This window comes from Euleptes europaea, chromosome 17 (assembly GCF_029931775.1).
Source record: "Euleptes europaea isolate rEulEur1 chromosome 17, rEulEur1.hap1, whole genome shotgun sequence".
In the NCBI taxonomy this organism is placed as follows: domain Eukaryota; kingdom Metazoa; phylum Chordata; class Lepidosauria; order Squamata; family Sphaerodactylidae; genus Euleptes; species Euleptes europaea.
Genome location: NC_079328.1, coordinates 2,734,545 through 2,752,407, shown reverse-complemented (window position 1 = coordinate 2,752,407; position 17,863 = coordinate 2,734,545). Strand labels below are relative to the sequence as shown.

Below are 17,863 nucleotides of genomic sequence, written 5' to 3'. Positions count from 1 at the left end.
TCACAGTTGTCCTGCATCCATTTGATGCCAGTTCATGCTGCAACTGTGTTTGACATTTGCAGCTTCTCTTTGATTTCCTCGCATTTAAGAATGACATCAGCTTTTGGACGAAAAAGAAAAGTATGATTGGCATGTCTACAAAAGCAGGTATGGTGCATATTTACACTTTCTAGAATCCTTTTTTGTTGATACCAGTGCCCAAGGCACCGTGCAGTGATAAAAATGCAGCTGGGACCGTTGTAAGTATTGAGTTTGGCTCAGAATACCATCAGTAGAGTGGCGCTTGCACAGGGGGACTCTTCTCTGCTTCTCCCCTGCTGCTGCACTTCTCCTGAGAGTCACATGTGGATTTGCAGGGGGACAAAAATCCATGCACACATGCTCCTCTGCCAATGGGAGCTGTTACGCTGGTGGAAAAGTACCTTTGGATCCAACTTGTTTCTACAGTCATAGATAAAAATAAGGCCAAGACTGATGATGCAAGTCACTGATATATCCTAAATGGTACTTCCATTGGTAATTGATACTGAGGTTGTACTCTTGTTGAAGGAACACTGAAAGACTAACAGATTCCCTTGAAGAGGCAGCATGGTGTAGTGGTTAAGACTATAATGTGGAGAACCGGGTTCAATTCCCCACTCCTCCATTTGCAGCCTGCTGGGTGACCTTGGGCCAGTCACAGTTCTCTCCAAACTCTCAGCCCCACCTGCCTCACAAGGTGCCTATAGTGGGGGCAGGGGAGGTGATTGTAAGCCACTTTGAGACTCTTTAAAGGTAGAGAAAAAATGGGGTATAAGAACCTTAAAAAATAAGCCTGTTGGCGAAACACATAGGGAATTTTGAGCTGAGCAGTAAAATATTTTATTATTCATCTGTGTGACGTCTATGTAGTCCCACATTGGGACTGCACAGGCCAGCCACGGATAAGATTTGTCAGCTTCTAGCAAAATCAAAAGTGAGAGTGCTCCCCCCTCCCATCGGGGCATGTAGCCTTCCCGCCCAAACGGTCACATGACTCAGGGGGGAGGGAGCACTCTCCCCTCCAGTTCTCTTTCTGCCGCCACGGAGAGAGAACGTGTCTGTACCTTCTCTACATAAAATGGAGTCTAAGAAGGCTCCACTTTTCAAACAGTGTTGATCTTGTGGCACCAAAATGGCAAAGTCTGACTGCCACAAGGATTGCCTTCTTTGCCTGGGAGAAGGGCACATTCCTTCTTGTAAGAGCTGTGCCAAGCTCACTCTCAGAGCTGTGAGGGTTTGCATATCGCTGTCTTCTGATCCCGGCTCCCCCCTTCCTTTGAACTCGTAAAAGCAGTTCACACCGTTTGGCATTTCCTGGGTTCAGGCGCCATATCTGTCAGGCCCTGGCCGGAATACCTCCCCCACTCCCCCGCTGTGCTTTGTGCTTGCTTTGTAGTCACTCCTGGCCAGATGCGGCCTTGGAGACTAGATAGCCCTAACAAATCCTCTGAGGTCGATTGATGTCTGTATTGTACCCATCTATCTTGTAGCTTCCCATAACATAGGTGTGAACCTTGATGCCCTGTAGGGGATATAATTCTGTAACCTTGGAGTGCTGCTCACTTGCAACTTTAACTCGTGTTTGCCTTGTACTGTCTGAAGCCTTCAATAAATCCCTTGTTTCTACATCTACGTTTGAGCAAGTGATTTTAAGAAGTTTGCACAGTTAAGTCGGGGACTCTCACATTAAGTTGCAAGTCTTTGCCTCTTAAGTTGCAAGTCTTTGCCTGTACCGCCTCTGGACAGCCATGCCAGACTAAGGGGATACATCTGAGCCTAAAGAAACTCCAGAGGACAAAGTGGAACCTAAACTGCCCGACCCCAACCCCTCGGATGGCAAGCCGATTGGGAAGGCACCCAGCGGACCCGACTCCGGTTCGGGGTTGGGTACGAGACCCAAGACCACCTTTAGTTCCTGGCTGGATTCCCCCCGAGTGTGGTCGCTCTCCCGCAACGAGTCGCGGGCACGACGGACAGCGGTTCCCAGTATGGGGTTCGAGGAGGACCCCGCTCGAAAGGAAACCCTGTTACTCCACCAGATGGATGAGGAACGGCAACGCTGGCAGGACGAGCGCCAGGGATTGCTTGATCGGATGGACACCATGCAAACGGTGATGCTTGAGATGGCCCACGCCATGGACGAACTGAAGGTCCAATCCCCCGCCGGGGATCCGCCGGATGGAGCGCCAGCTGCGCCACCCGTCCGACCCGTTCCACCGGCCCGCTGAGATCTGAAGATCACGTACGATGGGTCGGGGGACCAACTAACCTTTTTTATGGTACAAGTGGACATTTTTATGCGTGAGCAAGCCCGAACCTTCACCTCAGAGGAGTCCCAGGTGCAGTATGTGGCATCTCTCCTTCAGGGTGAAGCGGCCGCCTGGATGGTGCTGCAGTATGAGCTCCGCTCTCCGGTCCTGCGAAGCCTCGATGACTTCATGATCGCCCTAAGGAACCGTTTTGAGGACCCGAATTTGGGTGAGCGAGCAAAAGCCTCCTTGTTGCAGCTGCGCCAAGGGACTAAGTCGGTGGCGCAGTATGCAAGTGAATTCCAGTCACTTTCCAGCAGGATTCTGGACTGGAGTGAAGCCACCCGAGTACAATGTTTCCGAGAGGGACTAAACCCGGATTTGCAACACTGGGCCTTCATGCAAGGTAACCCTCCCGACGTGGAAGGATGGGTCCGCCACGCAGCTGACATCGAGAACCGAAAACAGCTGCTGACCCTTTCCAAACAACGCATAGGGCGAGACACCAAACCCCGTGGAGACAGACCCGGTGGCCCCAAGGATTCTCGTCCCCTCGGGGGAGGAGGACCCTCCATGGCCGAACGCCGCAAACACTTTGAGAGCGGGGTCTGCCTCGTTTGCGGGGGCAAAGGACATTTTGCCTCTCAATGCCCTTCCCGTTCCGGACGCCCGGGACCACCTCGCCCGCCTGCTGCCGATATGAAGAGAACCCCGGCCGAGGGGCAACCACGCCGCCGGAGCGGCGCGACCAGCCGACGGAGCGCACCTCCCGCGCTACACGCACGCCCCCAACCCGGGACCCCGAGTTCAACTGGTCCATCGGGACCACGGATTACAAGTGAAACCTTTGACTCATCGGAGTCACGGATTACAAATACCACATCTACCTCCTCCAGCGAAGAGGAGGATTGGGAGTTGCCGGCAAAAAACGCCGCCGGTCTGCTGTAAAGGGGGCTCCTCAGCAGACCGCTCCGAAAGTTGTGCAAGGAGCTCCACTGATGGTAAGCGCTCAAGAGGACAATGTTTATATTAGGGTCCACCTTTCTCTACCCAACGGGGGTCCCGTCCTAGAATTTCCAGCCCTGGTATACTCAGGTTGTGCTCGCACCCTAATAAGCGAAGAAGCTGCCAAAAAACTGCGAGTTAAACGTAAGCGTCTCCCTGAGCCTCTCCGCTTCTCCCAGATGGATGGCCGGGACTTTAAGAAGGGACCCGTAACCCACCGCACCACCGCTGTGGTCATGGCCGTAGGGGAACATTGGGAAAGACTGTACTTTACCATTGCCCCCATTGTCGCCCCGGTGGTTTTGGGGATGAATTGGCTGCAAGGGCACAACCCTTCCATAGACTGGGTGAAACGGACGCTCACCTTCCCTAGTGACCCTTGCGAACTGCACGATAAAGATCGGGTACTCTGCACCCCAGCGGCTGCCTTGGTGGGGGCCCCCGTGCCCGAAACTCCCCTACCCCAACTTCCCAGCGAGTACTCCCAATTCGCTGATGTGTTTGATGTGCGGGAATGTGATGAACTGCCTCCCCACCGAGAGACTGACTGCGCCATTGAAATTGTGGGGGATAGTAAACTGTCCAAGGGGAAAGTCTACCCCATGAGTCCCAACGAAAAGGCAGTCTTGCGGGAGTATTTGGACACCAACCTGGCAAGGGGTTTCATCCGCCCGTCCAAAGCACCCTACTCGGCCCCCGCCTTCTTTGTCAAGAAAAAGACGGGAGACTTGAGACTGTGTATTGATTTCCGCCGACTGAATGCGGTCACTCAGTCTAACGCTTACCCCCTCCCTCTCATTCCAGACCTTCTCGCACAATTGAAGGAGGGCCGAATCTTCACCAAATTGGATCTGGTGGAGGCCTACCACCGCATCTGCATAAAAGAAGGGGACGAGTCTAAAACCGCATTTTCTAGTTGTTTTGGAATGTTTGAATATTTAGTAATGCCGTTCGGACTTTCGGGGGCTCCGAGTGTGTTCATGCAATTAATCAATGAAGTTTTACACGATTTATTATTTCGTGGGGTGGTGGTTTTCTTGGACTATATTCTCATTTATTCGGAAACCATGGAAGAGCATGTACGGCTGGTGCGCGAAGTCCTCCAGCGACTCCGCGAACATAAATTGTTTGCTAAGGTTTCCAAATGTGAGTTCCATCAACCCTCTATCACCTTCCTGGGCTATGTGATTTCCCACCAGGGTTTAGAAATGGACCCCGAGAAGGTACGGGCTGTCATGGACTGGGAGCCTCCCGTTACACGTAGACAACTGCAGCAGTTTTTGGGGTTTGCCAATTTTTACTGGAATTTCATTCCCAACTTTGTGCAGGTGGCGCTTCCCCTCACCTCCCTCCTGCGTACCAAGGGAAAAGGGGTAAACGCCACTCTGCCTTCTGCCAGGTTGCAATGGTCTCCGGAATGTCAGCAAGCCTTTGATGCGCTTAAACTACTTTTCTCGTCCGAACCTGCACTTGCCCACCCGGACTGTAATAAACCTTTTATGGTTCAGGTCGATGCCTCAGACGTGGCCATGGGAGGGGCCCTTTTGCAGCGGGACGACCACGGGGACTTAAAACCGTGTGCCTATTTTTCAAAAAAGTTTTCCCAATCCGAAATTAACTGGGCGATCTGGGAGAAGGAGGCGGCTGCCGTTAAACATGCCCTCACCATTTGGAGACATTTTCTGGAGGGGGCAGAAACCCCCTTTGAGGTGTGTACCGACCATAAGAATCTTGAAGCTTTAAAGGGAGCTAGAAAGCTCAACGCAAAACAAATTCGTTGGGCCCAATTTTTTGCTAAGTTCCGATTTGTCCTAAAACATGTACCCGGGAAGGAGAATGCGCTGGCAGACGCTCTCTCTCGGCTCCCTCAGTACCGCAACGAATTTGACCGACCAGTGGACTCTCTGTTCACCCCCGAACAAAGAGGTGATGTGTCGGGACTCGCAGTAACCACCCGGTCCCAATCCCACCGTCAGGAAGCCCCCTCTCTCAAAGGTGTCCCGGAAGTGTTCCAACAACGGCTCCGGGACGCTTCACTGAAGGAAGCGGAACAACAAACCCTCCCCGCGGGTATTGAACAACGTGACTCTTGGTGGGTGCAGGGGGGTAGACTCTACGTTCCAGAACTACTTCGCAAGGAGGTGCTGGGAATGGTTCATGGGGCTAAGCTGGCGGGGCATTTTGGATTTGTTAAAACTTTGCATTTGGTTCGGCGGCAATTCTGGTGGCCCAGTATGAGGGCCGATGTGGAACTGTACGTGCGCAGCTGCCCTGTCTGCGCCATGGCCAAAAAGCGAATGGGAAAGCCCCCTGGACTTTTGAAACCTCTGGAAACGCCAACCATGCCCTGGGAAGTCATCGCTATGGATTTTATCACCGACCTACCGCTCAGCCGGGGAAAAACTGTACTGTGGGTAATCACTGACCTATTTTCCAAACAGGTTCACTTCGTTCCTTGCGCCGGGCTGCCTTCAGCCCAAAAGTTGGCTAAAATGTTTGTAAACCACGTACTGAAACATCACTCGATTCCCAGGAAGGTCCTCTCCGACCGAGGGGCTCAATTTGTTGCCAAATTCTGGAGAGCCTTCCTGAAAGTCATGGGGGTGGAAGAGCAAGGACTTTCCTCTGCCTACCACCCCCAAACCGATGGTCAAACAGAGCGTGTCAATGCCGTGGTGGAATGCTATCTCAGATGTTATGTTAACTATCGCCAAGATGACTGGGTGGACTTGTTACCTTTTGCTGAGTATGCCTATAATAATGCCCCCCATTCCTCCACAGGTTTTAGTCCGTTTCACGTGGTGTATGGGAGGGACTTTGGACCCTTCGGCTCTGCCACTATCACCCCGGAACTCGAAGGAATTCAGGAGATCCAGGACTGGGTGCAGGTGGTACGGTCCACTTGGCCCTGGTTGCAAAAGAACCTGGAAAGGGCCAAGCGTAAATACAAGGACCAAGCGGATAGACATAGATCCCCGGGGTGGGAACTCAAGGTGGGAGGACAGGTCTACCTTTCCACAAAGAATCTACGTTCACTCCGACCTTGTAAAAAACTGAGTGACCGATACGTGGGTCCATTCCCCATATCTCGAGTTATCAATGATGTCACAGTGGAGTTAAAGCTCCCTAAATCCCTTCGAGGGGTACATCCCGTGTTCCACATCAGTCTCCTCAAACCCTATGTAGCGGCTCCTCAGTTCCACCCCCCCCCCGAAGGCCGAAACTCCTACCGTCGTGGGGGGGGAAATGCATTTGGAAGTTTCCAAGGTAATGGATTCCAAACTAAGAAAGGGTAAATTGTTCTACTTGGTTCGCTGGAAACATCTGGGCCCCGCTCATGATGAATGGGTGGCGGCTCCTCACATGTCCGCTCCCCGCCTGGTTCAAGAATTCCACTCCGCCTACCCTGATAAGCCCCGTCCGCCCGAACTCGAGGGAGGAGGGCCTTAAGGGGGGCAGAATGTGAGGGTTTGCATATCGCTGTCTTCTGATCCCGGCTCCCCCCTTCCCTTTGAACTCGTAAAAGCAGTTCACACCGTTTGGCATTTCCTGGGTTCAGGCGCCATATCTGCCAGGCCCTGGCCGGAATACCTCCCCCACTCCCCCGCTGTGCTTTGTGCTTGCTTTGTAGTCACTCCTGGCCAGATGCGGCCTTGGAGACTAGATAGCCCTAACAAATCCTCTGAGGTCGATTGATGTCTGTATTGTACCCATCTATCTTGTAGCTTCCCATAACATAGGTGTGAACCTTGATGCCCTGTAGGGGATATAATTCTGTAACCTTGGAGTGCTGCTCACTTGCAACTTTAACTCGTGTTTGCCTTGTACTGTCTGAAGCCTTCAATAAATCCCTTGTTTCTACATCTACGTTTGAGCAAGTGATTTTAAGAAGTTTGCACAGTTAAGTCAAGTCAAGTCAAGTCAAGTTTATTTAAAACAGTCATAGACCAGAATATAAATAAGAACACAATTAATCCATAAGTAAAATAGCTTACATACTGCCAATAAACATCTTATTAAAATACGAATTTACATAAGGCATCTTTATACGCCACTCCCCCTTTTCTTAATTTTAAGAACCAGCCAACCAATTTTGGCAACTTTACAGGTAATCTCCTGCTGCTTATCCGATAGCAGGATTGAAAGAAGAGACCTTCTATTTTCATGAGGGTAACATGCAATTATAGGCACAATCAGGGATTCTCTAATCTGCCTATATATTCTACACTCAAAAAGAATATGTTCTAAAGTCTCTACAGAGCCATCACCACACTCACATAGACAACTTCCATATGGCACGCCTCTATATCTTCCCTCTAGAACAGCTGTGGGTAGCATGTTATATCTTAACAAGGTAAAAATCCTCCTATATTCCTGGTTATCCAATAACTTAATATATGGCATCATGACCACTATTCAACCCACTTATATCATAAAGAGGGCTCCTTAGCTATTCATATCGTGCTGTCTTTCGACATCCAATATACGGAGTTTAACAATTTCTCTTGCCTGAGCATAGTCATTTGTTTTGTAAAGTTGTTTCGACAGGCCATAGTAGCTCAGTTTTTGCTCAATCATCTTACTCCAAGGGGAGACAAAGGTATCTGCCAGGGTGAGTGAAACAAGTCGCCCAGGGAAGTAAATCAGCTTAAGCCAGTAAAAAATGGCAGCGATCCAAACTCTAGCCTCGACCGTAACCATTCCAACCTCCAGTCGAATGGCAGCATTTGACACTCCAGTAGATACTTGGAGGATATTTCTTAAAAATTTAGATTGAGTTTTTTCAAGTAACATCTTATTTGCCATTATACAGAGTGGGGCTCCATATAATAATTGAGCCAAGGATTTCATATTAAAAAGCTTAATAGCGGCCGCCACATTCCTACCCCCCTTAGACCAATAAAATCTTTGAATAGCCCCCGCACTCATCTGAGCATTCAGTGAGACATGGGCTAAGTGGGCATTCTTCGAACCAGACTCTTGTAAAGTTACACCTAGATATTTATAGGTATGTACCTGTTCTATCGGGGTAGTGTCTATACGCCATGAGTGTTTTTTTGGCCTCTTAGCAAAGGCCATTATTTTTGTTTTTGAATAGTTGAGCTCCAAGCAGTTCTCCTTACAGTACTGGTTAAATGCATGGAGGGCCCTTCTGAGACCAGTGGGAGTTCTAGATAATATTACTGTATCATCAGCATAAAGAAGAAGATGTAGGTGTTTGTCAGCTAACTTAGGGGGATGAAACGCTGGACTTCTCAAATAATCCACAAGATCATTAATGTAGAAGTTAAACAGTAAGGGAGCCAATATACAGCCTTGTTTCACTCCCTTTAGTGTTCTTATTTCCTTGGTCAGCTGACCCTGGGGATTACATCTTATTTTAATAGAGGTGTTTTCATGCAGGGCTCTAATCAGAAATAACAGTCGCCTATCTATATTGGTTGCTTCCAGTTTTTCCCATAGGATGATTCTAGACACAGAATCGAAAGCTGACTTAAGATCAATAAATGCTGTATATAGGGAGACCGTTGATTTAGAGGAGTATTTAGCTATTAAATGCTCCATAATCATACAATGGTCCAAGCATGAGCGACCCTCTCTAAATCCGGCTTGTTCTTCTGAAAGGCAATTTTCCTGTTCTAACCAATCTCTAAATTTCCATTGCAGATGTCTTGCGTACAACTTACTAATTATGTTTAATAGACTGATAGGTCTATAATTGGCTGGGTTTTCTTTGCAACCTTTCTTATAAATAGGGACAATTATTGCTAGGCCCCAATCAGGAGGGATCCTACCTGTTCTATCAACTGCAGTGAATAGTGCGGCCAGGAGGGGTGTCCACCATTCCACATTCCTTTTAATTAGGTCTGCAGAGATTAAGTCACTTCCCAGAGCTTTACCGTTCTTTAGTGTACTTATAAGATTCCTCACCTCTGCATATTGCACAGGGGGCCAGCATGGGACACTATTCAAGTTCTCAGTGGAGGGGGCTGAGCTCTCCAAGCTAGAGTAGAGGGATCTAAAATGTTTTTCCCATGCTTCAGGTAGAATAGTATTATTGAACGCCATAGCGGAATTGGTTAAACGGCTCGAGGTCAAGGACCAAAATAACGATGAGTTTTTATCCCTTATTGCTTGTGTTAGCTGTTGCCAAGCTAACTCCATTGACTCCTTTTTTTTCTTACAGATGAGGGCTTTATAATGAGACTTTAAGCTCTTCATTACCCCCATCAAGGCCTCATTCTCACTACATCGATATTTAATATAGGTGGCACTAAGGGCCCTCTTGGCTTCCCTGCATTCACTGTCAAACCAGGTTTTGGAGTGTACATTTATCCTCTTTTTAAGTATATAGTTAGGCTTAGTAATCACTTTGTATATTTCATCCGTTATCTGTTCATAGCATTCTAGCTGTGTGTCAATGTTTTCATCATCTAGTAATTTCTGAGCTAAGGCATTTAGAGGACCCGATTGAAGGAGTTCTTTGATACTTTTATCAGTTCTATCATTCCACCTGACTCTACAGTGTTTTCTCTCGTAAGTAAGGGTCTCTTTGTGTGTTTCTATAATGCGCAGGTTAATATCTGGGGATTCAAACATCATGATAAGTGGTAAGTGATCACTATCATAAAAAGAGGACACCTCAAAGGATTCAACAGCTTGGACAAAGTTGTCAGATACCATAATATAATCTATAACACTCTTCCTAGTTCCTGAACAATAAGTAAATTCCGCCGGATGGTCGTTAGGGTATGAGCCATTTAAAATTAAAAATTTGCAGCTGTTTGCCATCTGTGTCATCCTGTATCCGGCATAATTTGATTTTAAATCTTTGGAGGATCTAGGAAATGGAAGAACTGGATTCCTAATTTCGGGAAAGCAAACCTTGTATTTCATGTGTAAGCTATTGTCATCCCTTCCCATCCTGGCATTAAAGTCCCCGCCAATGATCACATAAGTTGTCAAATTGACCTTTATAAGATGTCCTATGTAAGCCTCAAGCCCCGCCCATACAGTCTCAATTTGAGATTTAGTTTTAAAAGGGGGACAGTATATATTAATAATTAAATAAGATATCTGCTTATAAAATATGACCACAGCCATAGCAAGCTTCAAGTAAGGAGCTAAAACTTCAACTCTAATATTCAGGGCTGTGGAAACTAAAATCCCCAGACCCCCTTTTGCTCTACCATGAGAGGAGGGATCAGCCGCTAAATCGTATGTTTTAAAACCATTAAGTATTGGAGTATGTAAACACCAGGTCTCTTGTACAAGTATAAAATCTAGTTTAGTTAAAAAATTATATGTATCCTGATCCCTAATCCTTGCCTCCCAACCCATAACATTCCAGGAGACCAATGAAAGAGTCTGTGGTGCAGTTCCAGAGTTCAGTAGTAATGCCCCATCCAGTCAGTCGGCAGATATCATATCCAGTTGTCCAGATGAGTCTATGTATATTGAACCGTTTTTACCAACACACCAGTTCATAACAGCATTTATGGGATGTATCGAAGGTAATTCAATTTCATCCCTCTGCTGAGGCTCAATACATGCCTTTCCCTCATTAAAATGCGGGGAGATGATTGGGAGCACTGGTTGGTAGGAGCACTGCAGGATGTCCTCAGTTGATTGGAGATCAGTCTGATTCACAGGCACATCCCCCATTTTCAATAAATTACTCCTAAACTCATCCAGCCCGTTAATGATATCCTCTTGATCAACTCTTGAGAGAGAGGGAAAGATATTGAGTATTTCCTCTTCCATCATGTTGTTAAGCTCCTTACAATCCAGACTGGTATGAGTTACTGGTGATTTCTCTTCAATAGGGTTTTTATCCATCTCTGCCTGGGTAGTGTGGTTTCTCTCCGCTGGAATAGGCACCAAGGCCAAATCCTGCTGAAGCATTCCCGTCTCAAAGTCCCATTTCTTTCTCCCACAAACAGTCTGCTGGTTTGGGAGGAGGGGAGTAATCAGTAAGTTAGAAAAGGCTCTTACTGGAAAAATTCCTTTACTATTCAGCATATCCTTTTGTCTCAGCAACGTTGAGGGAATTCTTGAACTCTTGAAGGTCAGCATAATTCTCTGGGCCTGATTCCAGTTGCTTACAGTTTCAGCCCGAGTAATGTCTATATTGGGGCCACTCATACTGAGCAACTCACTCAGATGTTTGGTGGCCAGATATTTAGAATTCCATGGTGGCAAGTACCCTCTGTATTTGTAAACTGTTAAGCAAATCTTATGAGGTTGAAGAATCAGTAGTTGTTGGCAAATTTTGCATTGCTGTTTCCTCTCAATTTCCCTCTTTGCTGACTCTTCAGGAGCCCTACTTACAGTTGCTGAGGTAAGGGGTGAAAGCCAAGGATAATTAGAGTGTTCCTTATGTTTCGATAGAGTCTGCATCTTATCAGTTAGAGATTGTACCATTTGCATAAGCTTTTTTAAATCAGCTGTGATGTTACCAAGATGGGCAAAAATAATATCAACTGTTTTAGCCGTTAATTCAGAAAGTTTCAGAATAACTTCGGCCTGTTCCATCTGCTCTTCGTTCTTATCTGAATCCTTAAAGGGAACAGCTGAGTTATTTACATCTTCATCTACACCAACACTGTCCTCCTCATTTATGTTGACTTCCACAGGAGTAAACCGATTCGCAGTAGGCACATTAAAAACTGTAACGTTCCTTGAGGGAAAGTAGTCAGCTATTGTTGTCTGTTTGCTGGCAGGAGGAGAGGATATTTCCTCCTGTTCCCTTGGGCGTTTCCCACCTCCCATATTAAACTTGATAAGAGTTTAAGTCCGTCCAACCAAAACACAAATGCAGAAGCTGTCTAACTCTCCCAGCAGTATGCAGAAATAGTCCAGGTGGCATGAATAAGGGATAAGGAGAAAGAAAATATTGTTGTACTTGCGGAGCATAAGACTGCAGCTACTATCCGGTCGCCATCTTGGCTCCTCCCCCAGTTAAGTCGGGGACTCTCACAAGAGTATTGAATGCCCGTACTGATCGTCTAAAGTCTCACCTCTACATGGAGTCTCTTCATCCGGACCTTGGAGAAGGCACTTCTGAACCGCCGGCTGGCCCTGAAGGATCGACTTCCACAGAGCCCGAGAAAAAACTTTCTCATCGGGAAACTCGGCTGGACGCTGGAGGTATGTCTAAGTGAGACAAAGCCTCCCTTCGGTCATCTAAGACAACTAAGTCCATTATTCAACCAGCCAAGTTTCTTGCTCCGGCCACTTTGGAACGCTGTTATCAGTCTCCGTCGAAATCGCCTCGACGCTGATCTACGTCGAAATCTCCTTGGCACTGAGCACCTCGGCGTCGATCTTCTTCAAAGTCTCCTCAGAACCGATTGGCATCGTCATCACCTTGGCGCCTTTCGTCGATGGTCGCAAATAGATCTTTTTGCGACCCAGCACAACACGGTATGTCCGCGGTTCTGCTCCCGGACAGGAGCGAGCCCAGGCTCCATGGAGGACGCATTTCAAATGATATGGTCAGGTGACCTTTTTTACCTGTTCCCCCCATTTCCCTTACTGAACAGGGTTCTGGCTAAGATCAGGACGGACAGGACAAGTTGCATACTAGTAACACCATTTTGGCCCAGAAGGTCCTGGTTCGCAACACTGATGTCTATGGCCCAAGAGCAATGCAGGTTCCTCTTCGAGATATCTCCTCACATATCTCCCAAGGTCAAGATAGCAGCTTGGAGAATTCGAATGTGAATCCCTGGTCAGATAGAGTGGCTCAGGTGCTCTTGCACTCGCTTAAGATGCCAAGTGGGGAAGGTTTTCCTTGTGGGCTGCTGACAAAGAGTTGTCCCCAGTTACTTGTCCCCTGTCATCAGTTTTTGATTACCTGTTATGTCTAAAGGATTCTGGACTGTCCAACTCCTCTATTAAAGTTCATTTGGCCGCCATTTCGGCCTTTCACGTTGAGCTGGACTCTTTTTCTGTTTTTTCTCATCCACACTCAAAGAAGTTTCTACTGGGTCTTGTCAACCTGTACCACCCGGTGTCTCCACCTGTTCCACAGTGGAGCTTATCCCTGGTGTTGTCCCAACTTATGAAACACCCTTTTGAGCCTTTGGCTATATGTGAGTTATCCCTACTGTCGTATAAGGCTGCCTTTCTGGTTGCTATCACCTCGGCCAGGAGGGTCAGCGACCTCGCGGCCCTTTGTCATTCCCACTCGTTTACTAAGTTTCATGCGGATTGGGTGGTTCTGAAACCTAAACTTTCATTTTTGCCCAAGATATTATACTACCCGTATTTTTTCCAAATCCATCTTCCGATGCGGAAAGGGCTCTGCATTCTCTAGATGACCGTAGGGCCCTCCTTTTTTACCTACAAAGAACCACAGGCTTTAGGGTAGATGATATCCTTTTTATTTGCTTTGGTGGCCACTGCAAGGGTCACCGGGCATCCCCGCAGACCCTGTCAAGGTGGATTACCTCAGCCATTACACTGTTTTATGAGAGAGCACACGTGGATTGCCCACACATGATCAAGGCGTACTCCACAAGAGTTTACGCTGTTTCCTTCGCCTTTTCGTCTAAAATCAACCTCCGGGACATCTGTCGAGTGGCAACGTGGTCGACCCCTTCTACATTCATGAAGCACTATGCGGTCGACGTGGATTCATCTAGGGAGGCAGCAGTGGGACGTGCCGTCTTGCAGTCATTATTTCGGTGACTGTCCCACACCCACCACGCTGGTAAGCGAGTTTGCTACTCTCCCAATGTGGGACTGCATAGAAGCCACGCAGATGAAAAACAGAGTTTCACTTACTGTAACTGTTGTTCATCTGGTGGTCTTCTATGCAGGCACACATCCCTCCCTCCTTCCCCGCTGTGGGACCTCTCCGCAATACACGTGGTTGGTTCCGTGGTGGCAGGTTGGAGAACTGGAGGGGAGAGTGCTCCCTCCCCCTTGGTCATGTGACCGTTTGGGCGGGAAGGCTACATGCCCCGATGGAAGGGGGGAGCACTCTCACTTTCGATTTTGCTAGAAGCTGACAAATCTTATCCGTGGCTGGCCTGCGCAGTCCCAATGTGTGCCTGCATAGAAAACCACCAGATGAACAACAGTTACAGTAAGTGAAACTCTGTTTTTCCTTAACTTGCACCATCAGCCTTGACCTTATTTGTATCTCTCAGTGAGTAGTGCGGTCCTTGTATTTTCTCCTTGTTTCTAAAATCAGAACACCCTTAAAAATGGCAATGGCAGTTTAAAAATACCAACTCCCAGATGAAAGGTTTAGATTAAAAATTGTGCAGATCTAAAAAAAACTGCCCAGCACTCCTGATTTAACTTGGTCTCCAAAGTGTACGAGTTCATCACTTAGTGAAGTTCACTCAGGAGGAAGTGACTGAGAGGCCGTGCAGCATGGAGAAAGCTCCTGCTGTGGCCCGCTGTCATTTAAGCCCCCCCCCCCGGGCAAAGAACCCAAAGCAGAGCTTCCCCGGTGTTCCTTTGTGCTGGCAAGAATGGGCGGCTTCCCAGTGCACAGGCTTCACTTGGTTTCCAACAATGGATGGCTTTGCCACTGAATGTGAATGTGTGTGCTGACTTCAGTGAAATGTACGAAGAGAAGATTCTAAAGCTGTGACTTCGGTTTGATTGGTGGTGGCTCCTTCTGTGCAAGCAAATACCACATGGTGGTACAGACCATGACGAAGGACTGTTGGCAAGCTCACGTTCACTGAAGGAGACCTTGGTAGATTGTGCCCTTCCTGTTCTGTTACCCTGTTGGCAGTGAAGAATTCTGCCATATTCCTGCCTCACAAGAGCTTGGAGCATCTCTTGATGCAGTGGGAAGCATCCAGGGCATCTTGTACAAATCACTCTGCTCCAGTCAGGTGGCATGCCCAGAACATTTGAAACTCTCTCTGACTTACAGAGGATGGGCTCCCCACCCTGCAGTGAGATCACAATAAGGTACTTACATTGCTGTGACTCAAAGTCATAGCAAACTACAAACCCAGAATCATAAAATCACAACACAAACAGTTACATTGCCAGCTATAGTATACAATTCACAACCATGATACACAAAGATTAATTTCATAATTTCTTCCATAATAATAAACTATACCATAAAAATTACTTATCAAAATAAAACTATTCATCAGCAGGGCTTACATCAAGAGATTTCAACTTTGTCTTATTCTTAACAACCATGGTAATAAACATTGCCATTTGCAGTGTTATCCACTTATTTCTACTCGCCAATAGCATTACAAGTTTATTGAAATCTGACATTTATAAGATATTTCCTAGATATCTTTCCTGGTCCACGGTGAACCTTGGGCACTGGAAGGTCACATGGGCCAAATCTTAAATAGCACTATGGTCGCAAGAGCAAACTTGTTCATCAAATGGAGTCCTATTATGCAGTTAGATCTTTCTTTTATTACCAGGTGTAAGAGCCAAGTGCAACTAATTATTAACCTTGGGGAAGTTGGCTGGGGAATATACGTTGGCTTTCAGAATTCTGGCAAATTCTGCCTTCTGTGAACAAGGCCTAAATATTAGTTGTTATTCAGCTGCAGGGGCTGGATAGTATTTTGTGAAATTGTACTTCTTACTTTCCTCCACCTGGGAACTGTTATAACACGGCAGAGTTCTCTAAGCAGAAGTGCCATTCTTTAGCACCCACTGTGCATTAATGTAATTTTTTCCCCTGAATACAGTGCTTTGGCGATGTTTCAGCACCGTGGTCATATTTCTTTTCCTCTTGGATGAGCAAACAAGCCTGTTGGTACTGATTCCCGCAGGGGTTGGAGCGGTGATAGAGGTGAGTTGTCGCACATTTCTGCACATGGTGTGCCCTGTGTACCTATACGCTACCTGCTTCTCAAAGCAGCTTAGAAAGAGTATGTGGATTTAAGCCAACATTACCCAGTTTTCTGTAATGGGTCAAAACTAGCTTGAGTCCATGTTTTGTCTTCTGCACCAGTGTGTAAATTGAACTAGTGAGCTAGTTGGGTTACTATTGAGACATCCAAAAGCTAAGTAAAAATCATTCCAACAATCCAACTTAAGCATTGTCAAGGCTGGAGTATACTTTGCATTTTTTTTAAAGAAAGAAGAACTTCTCCACTAAGAAAAGTGTGGTTCTGTAATCTGACTTATTTAATTTTATCTGTTCAGCAAAATTCGCTTTGCCATTCTGGTTTTGCTGGTCATGGGGATGAGCAAGAAGCTCTTCAGGGGCACTGGCGCCCCAAATCCTGGAAATCTTCCAGGAACCCACTTGGCTTCTGAGATGTCCCAAGGGATTGGCCACAGGCCTAAAGAACCATAAGCTCTTGAAACTTGTTCTTTAGAGAAATCTAAGCTGAAATAGGCAAGAAGCTGGACTTTGTGCTGAACATGACGTCCTTAATTTCCCCCACACCTGCCACGGAAGCACAGCCCTGCTTGCAATTTCTTTCTGAGAATTCTGTAGCGCACTGTATATGGATGATGGTTAAGAAAATTAAAATATACCCGGCGAAGTGATCAGTTGTGGCGTTCTTCCCTCCTAAGAATCAGCCAGCTTTATAGGGATGGCAAACCCACCAATTTCAACTACTTCCCATCTTGTGTTTGGTTATCTGTGGTTTTGAATCCATGGAAGTAGCTGCAGAGCAATGTCCCATTTGCCTGTTAAACTGGTCCTGAGCTGGCAGCATCTCAAGGGTTAAGTTGAGCATCTCAGTCCGAAAAAAACATGCTTACCATCCAGAGGTCAACATATTTTACTAATAGCAGCTTCTAAGTGATTTCATTCCTCCAAAGTCATTGATCGGGGCTAGCAATCATTGACCATTTTTCCACAGCTCAGGTGACCTAATGAACAAATAATTATTGAAATAATTTTGCCATGCTCTATGGGAAAAGCTATCAGATTTCATGGGGGCTCTAGCCACTGTCTCATTCCTGATGGGTTGATTTTAATTTTAAACGTTTCTATCCTGCATCATCTCCTTCAGCTGAAGACAGTGAACCATGAAGCGACTGAGTGGCCAAGGCATGAAAAGTCTAGTCATGGCTGTATCATGACGATGTTAAAAGTAACAAAAACTTATACACCAAGATATTAATGTGGTAATTTTCTTTTCCAGCTTTGGAAAGTGAAGAAAGCATTGAAAATGACATTTGAATGGGGAGGCCTGATGCCCACAGTTAAGGTACGGTAATATTTTACATACATATGTTTGGGGAGGGGGGTCATTCATGCCTTTTTTCTAAAATTACCCATAATTGTACAAGGCAGGTAGGATGGGCCAAGCTATATTTTACATGGGACATCTGTAGTGAACTGCAAATGGAGTTCTAACTTGGCTTAAGCGTTCTATGACAAATGAGGTAGTGTGTTTTTTCATTTGAGACAGCCAGGAAAAGATGCCTTAGAAATACTGGCCTGGAGCCATTGCAGTGTTTCTGCAGGTGTGATGACTTCTGCCCACGGAGCATGACTTTCAGAGCCCAGAATGTCTCCTGGGAGGTATTTCAGGAACTGAGAAAGTTGGGCTCCGTGTACAAAACTCCTGCTCTGTGGAAACCCTGCTCTGGATCCAACCCTCTATACCCAGGGATAC

The 17,863-nt window shown here is 46.8% G+C and overlaps 1 protein-coding gene across 1 annotated transcript in view; it reads left to right on the top strand.

Annotated features, from left to right (window-relative positions):
- The window catches only part of CLPTM1L (CLPTM1 like), a 76,372-nt gene that overhangs the window by 22,576 nt on the left and 35,933 nt on the right, over positions 1-17,863 (top strand). Inside the window, exons 8-10 of the mRNA XM_056862269.1 lie at positions 63-147; positions 15,971-16,074; positions 17,387-17,452. Of these exons, the coding sequence (XP_056718247.1) occupies positions 63-147; positions 15,971-16,074; positions 17,387-17,452 (255 nt within the window). The remainder of the gene's footprint in view (positions 1-62; positions 148-15,970; positions 16,075-17,386; positions 17,453-17,863) is intronic.